Source organism: Kryptolebias marmoratus, linkage group LG7 (assembly GCF_001649575.2).
Source record: "Kryptolebias marmoratus isolate JLee-2015 linkage group LG7, ASM164957v2, whole genome shotgun sequence".
Taxonomy (NCBI): domain Eukaryota; kingdom Metazoa; phylum Chordata; class Actinopteri; order Cyprinodontiformes; family Rivulidae; genus Kryptolebias; species Kryptolebias marmoratus.
In genome coordinates this window covers 2,367,672-2,373,822 of record NC_051436.1, presented here as the reverse complement: position 1 = coordinate 2,373,822, position 6,151 = coordinate 2,367,672, and the positions used below count along the sequence as shown (strand labels likewise).

Below are 6,151 nucleotides of genomic sequence, written 5' to 3'. Positions count from 1 at the left end.
TAGATGACGTAGAAAGCTGTGAGGATGACGGGGTTTGAGCTGGTATTGATGCAGCTGATGTATGAGAGGAGGTTGGAGCTGATGAATAAGAGATGTGGAGGAAAGGAGCCATTGGAGGATGAGGAGTTTGATATCATATCTGAAGGAGACAAAGACAAAACCTTTAAATTTAATGTTTGTATTTCTAATTTAAAAACCGATTTATTTTCCTCACACTAAAGCTAAACCTGGGTCAGATTGGTGTGGATAGTTTTATTCCTTTATTAAATGAAATCACCATTTAAACACTGCTTTTTATATTTACTCAGGTTATTTTTGTCTGATATTAATATTTGTTTGATGATATAAAGCCTGTAAGTGTGACAAACAGGCACAAACAGCAGAAATCTGTAAGGGGTGAATACTTTTTCACCGGCTCAGCTCGAATGAGACGGTCTTTGCTGCAGACACACATTCAGCCTCACTTCATTATAGCTTTAATTTTCTTTTGCTTTTTATTTCAGTTTCAGTAGCAGCACCGAACAGACAGCCTACAGCCGTAAAACTTAATAAAATAAAGTCATAAAGTAATGCCTGAGTACTTGAACTAAAAATAACCTGGATAAACAGTTCTCTTTCTAAATGAGTAAAGATTACAGTTTTATACAAATACACCTTCTAGTCATGAATCCTGAACAAACCCTGTTAGAAAACAGGTTTTTTGGCGCTGCTTTTTAGCTTTAAGCTACTATAAACGGCACTGAGACCTTGAAAGAATTAAAGCCTAAAGACAAACTAACAAATATGAAAATATTGTTTTTCACATCCACCTTTTGTTTTACCTTATCTGAATCTAAATCATGTTAAATGGAGTCTGGATAACATGTTGGTCATTTTATTCACCCTGTCTATTTATTTAGGAAAACATATTTTTGTGACTTTTTCCACAGCTGTTAATTCTTTTGAAAAGTTTTCATTTTGAGCCCCTAACAGCAATAAATAAATAAAAAACAACCTACTTAGTCTGGAGTTGTTTGATGCTCCTCCTGCTGCCTCAGAGCCACAAACTGCTTTATTCTTCCTTCTCATCCACTTCTTTAAAACCTCGGTGGGTGTGTTAGGGCTGCAGGATATCTCTGGATATTTTTGCATATATTTGTAAACAAACTTACAATCTGTCAATCTTTTTGTATGCTTAATTTAAAAGAGGCAAAATTGGCCAATCTGTTTTCATGAAGACAAGGAAATGAAAACAAAGAAATAAACAAAACAGAGTTTCTGCCTTTTAGGTTTTCACTACAACTTTTAGATTAAAATGAAATGCATTTTCACAGAACTGCTGCAACATTATTTTTTTTTTACAGCTGTTTTACCTTCAAACTAATAATAAGAATGATCAGCTTTAAATCCTACAAGTAGCAACAAATCAGTAACTGAACACAGATTCTTCTGATGTTATATTTAAATTAAGCTTGCAGAAAAGGAAACGACTGCTTGATGGAAAATCTGCTCAAGTAACTGACCACACTCTTCTTAAATTTCCCAAACAAACCTTTGTTTAACTTTTTTTTGTTATAACTAGTCATGAAACTGGCTAAAACTCCCTGCTAAAAACTACAACTTTAAGGTGGTGTATTCAAGGTTCAATAAAACAAACAAAGAAATGCTTGAATTTTAGATAAGGTGAATAAAATGCTTTAAATGGAGTGAAAAATATCGTATTGATTGTGTTTGTCTGAAACTACATTCTTGAAACAGATCTCTCTTGAAAATGAGACCTCGTATCTCAGTGAGATTATCTGTATTAATAGAGTTAAATAAATATATATATATATATATATATATATAGCTGTGGAAATTGGAAGAAAATAAGTGAAAAGGCATAATGGAACAAATTGCAGAAGGTGAAACTAACAAATTACAAAAATGCATCTAGTAAAACAAGACCACAAATATCACATAATCTTTCAAACTATTTTAACGTGCCTTGTCACAAGTTTAACATCTTTGGAGGAATAGAAAACAATTTTTCAATACATCAGTGCAAATGAACAACAAAGATAAATTTAGGTTGTAACCAGAATTAATGAATTATGATAGTTTCATGCAGTTTTTATTGTTGAGCACTGGATGGTGCTAAAATGCATCTGCAGATATTTTCCTCTTACTCCCATTTAAGTCCCCAAACTTAAAATACATTAAAGTTTAGCCGTTGTTTTTCTTTTAACCCAACATCTGCAGGACATTGGTCATCAGCTTTATTAAATGACGTTTTTTAATAAATACACTGTGTTTTATACAGATGCTAAAATTATTTTACTTTAGTTTTTGTTTTCATATGTAAACATGAGACATGGGAGTGTTAAAAGCTACAAAAATAATGTCTTAATAAGAAGAAAACTAATATAAAATGATGAAAAAAGCTGAAAAAAATTCACATGCGATACAAATTACTCTTTATTCTCATTATGTACAGCATATAGGAAAAAATATGATGATTTTTTAATGATTTATTGTCATCTCGTTTACTTTTATTCATGTATTGCCACATTTTTTATTTAAAGGTACTTTTTAGTGTCATAAAGACAAAAAAATCATAAAGTAAGAAACAAAATCAGCGCATTTTTTTTCCCTCTCATTGATGATTAATGTGTCTTTAAATGGAGAATTATTTTGCTAAATCAGTGAACAGCTGCCAACTCCCACATGTGTTTGTTTACCTACTTAAACAGCGGAAGTGACTGAAAACAGGTCAACAATAACGACATCCATGAAAGAGCCGTTTGGGATGAGAAGTCTGACAGTTTTTATGTTCTGGTATCAGATTTGGCTCAAGATTTGTTGATTAAAGTTTGCAGATAAGCTTCTACGTCGTTCCAGGGGATTCAGCCGAGCGCTTTGTTTACATTGTGTGCATACCTGCATTTCAGGGCTATATATCATCATATATGGAGTGACTTCTTTCAAACGGCACCATTTAATATAGCTCAGGAAATCCTTTTATGCAGTTTTATCATTTTTTATACTTTTACAGATTTATTGAGTTGACTATTGACCCCCGTGGAAATTGCTTTTTTTTGTTTTACAGCATGAGAAAACACTTTCCCAAACATGTAGGCAGATCCACGGGGGACTTTCCTGTTCAGCAGAGCAGAGGCCGAATGGGAGGAGTGAGGAGGAAGAGGAGTGGAAAAGAGGGAGGAGAGGAGAGAAGGAATGTCCGAGCCGAGGCATTGTGTTCGGCTCTGATAGAAGCAGGGTTCTCCCTGGGAGGGAGGAGTGCCTCTGCTGGGAAGTAAAAGTCACTCGGGAGGAGGTGTGACTCACTTCCAGGACGGACGCAGACGTGAAAACAGACTTTGTTTTTGTTTTCTTAGAAGGACAAACTTGGCTGATGTCATTCTTTGGAAGCTTCTTCTCTTGATTTAAATCGTACCTTCTTGGAAACTGGATTGGAGTAAAGGTTGTAGACTGTACGCTGAGGAATCTGAAGTCTGACACGTGAACTGAGTCTGGACTGAATCACTCACCTGATCAGCTGTTTGGACTCCCAGTTTACTGAGGGGCTGAAAACTTCTTCGGGCAGAGGTGAGGATGAGCGGAGCAGGGGACGTGGTGTGTGAGGGCTGGCTAAGAAAGTCTCCACCTGAGAAAAAGCTGCGACGATATGTGAGTACTGTACCATCTCTTTGAATGAAGGTTCATCTTATTTCTGCCATTCCCAGGGTCTGATTTAGCCAGAGAAGCTCCAGGAGGAGGAAATGTCTGTTCAATGATGCTCTCCTGAGTATTCTTTTTAATTAAATGTGAAAATTATGTGTGCCACTGTTGACACAAAAGAGTCATTTCCTAAAGTCATAATTATAAAACAATAAAACATATACAATAAAGTGCAGCTGCAGGGCAGAAAGCAGCTGTTCTACTTGACTCTGGTCTGTTGATTATCAACCAAACTGTGTTAAAAGTATCTCTAAACTTCAGCTGTGTTCCATTTTCCAGCTGGGAATGTTCGACAAAAAGCTGAAAACACAACTCTTATTAAAACATGAGCAGAGGAAGATGAAGGTGCTTTGCATGTTTGAAATCCAAAACCCTACAGCGTGGTTTTAATGGACACCAGATACTTGGATCATTTAGATGTTTTACAGTTTTATCTTTCAGAGGTGAGAAAACCAATTGAAATGGTTCAGTTAAAGCAGAAAAGCAAAATGACATCAGACTGGTTGTTGGATGGCCGCTTGGCTCACTTTCAGGAGCAGCTTAGTTACACACACACACACACACACACACACACACACACACACACACACACACACACACACACACACACACCACATTTCAGACATGCCTTCCCAGTGAGTGGAGTTAATCTCATCAGCCCTTTCCATATTTCCTTTCAGTCTCCCCATTTGCAGAAGGATCTATACCACAGCTTGTAGTCGTTGTTTTCTCTGAATCATCTCCACTCTTTTGTCTTCCTGTGTTTTTATCTTTCCATATTCTTATTTTTGTTTTTTTTGCAATCTTAACTACTTTTGCAGACTTTGTACTATTTTAGCTGTTCTTTTATCAAACTGTTCAGCTCATTCAGGAACTGGATGCTGTGACAGTTGGTTTCTGTAGCTTTTACACTTTTAAAAACATTTATTTTTATTCACAAATATCTTCCCCATAGAAATAGAATAAGAGCTCTTCAATCCCTTAAAACATTGTTGTTTTTCAAATCTGCTTTAATAAGTCATATTTTTGTCTTCTTATGCTACTTTTTGCCATCATGAAGCCTTCAGGTACATTTTTAGCTAATTTTAGCTTTTATCTAGGCTTTTGCTGCTTTTATCTTTGCTACATTTGAATTTTAGCTAGTAAATTGCTACTTTTATCAAGTGTTTTGGTACATTTATCTGGCATTTTGCTACTTTTAGCTTTTGGTTAGTCTTTCCTACTTTCAGCTTTTACAGTGGGGAGAACAAGTATTTGATACACTGTTGATTTTTCAGGTTTTCCCACTTGCAAAGCTTGTAGATGACTGTAATTTTTATCATAGGCACTCTTCAACTGTGAGTGATGGAATGTAAAACAAAAATCCAGAAAAATACAATGTATGATTTTTAAATAATTAATTTCCATTTTATTGTGTGAAATAAGTATTTGATCATCTATCAACCAGTAAGAATTTTGGCTCTCACAGACATGTTAGTTCTTCTTTAAGAAGCCCTCCTGTTCTCCACTCATTACCTGTATTAACTGCACCTGTTTGAACGCGTTACCTGTATAAAAGACACCTGTCCACACACTCAATCAATCAGACTCCAGCATCTCCACAATGCCCAAGACCAGAGAGCTGTGTAAGGACATCAGGGATAAAATTGTAGACCTGCACAAGGCTGGGATGGGCTACAGGACAATAGGCAAGCAGCTTGGTGAGAAGGCAACAACAGTTGGTGCAATTATTGGAAAATGGAAGAAAAATAAAATAACGGAAAATCTCCCTCGGTCTGGGGCGCCATGCAAGATCTCACCTCGCGGAGCATCATTGATCTTGAGAAAGGTGAGGAATGAGCCCAGAACTACACGGCAGGACCTGGTCAATGACCTAAATAGAGCTGGGACCACAGTCTCAAAGAAAACAATCAGTAACACTCTACGCCGTCAAGGATTAAAATCCTGCAAGCCAATGCATGTCAAAGCCCGTCTGATGTTTGCAAATGACCATCTGAATGATCCAGAGGAGGAATGGGAGAAGGTCATGTGGTCTGATGAGACAAAAATAGAACTTTTTGGTTTAAACTCCACTCGTCATGTTTGGAGGAAGAAGAATGATAAGTACAACCCCAAGAACACCATCCCAACCGTGAAGCATGGTGGTGGAAACATCATTCTTTGGGGATGCTTTTCTGCAAAGGGGACAGGACGACTGCACCATATTGTGGGAAGGATGGATGGGGCCATGTATCGTGAGATTTTGGCCAACAACCTCCTTCCCTCAGTAAGAGCACTGAAGATGGGTCGTGCCTGGGTCTTCCAGCATGATAATGACCCAAAACACACAGCCAGGGCAACTTAAGAGTGGCTCCGTAGGAAACATGTTAAGGTCCTGGAGTGGCCTAGCCAGTCTCCAGACCTGAATCCAATAGAAAATCTTTGGAGGGAGCTTAAAGTCCGTGTGGCCCAG

The 6,151-nt window shown here is 37.2% G+C and overlaps 1 protein-coding gene across 1 annotated transcript in view; it reads left to right on the top strand.

Annotated features, from left to right (window-relative positions):
• Positions 1-3,218: 3,218 nt before the first annotated feature.
• Positions 3,219-6,151, top strand: part of LOC108250222 (GRB2-associated-binding protein 1-like) — a 16,412-nt gene continuing 13,479 nt past the window's right edge. Inside the window, exon 1 of the mRNA XM_017439996.3 lies at positions 3,219-3,648. Coding sequence (XP_017295485.1) covers positions 3,574-3,648 — 75 coding nt within the window. The 5' untranslated portion in view covers positions 3,219-3,573. The remainder of the gene's footprint in view (positions 3,649-6,151) is intronic.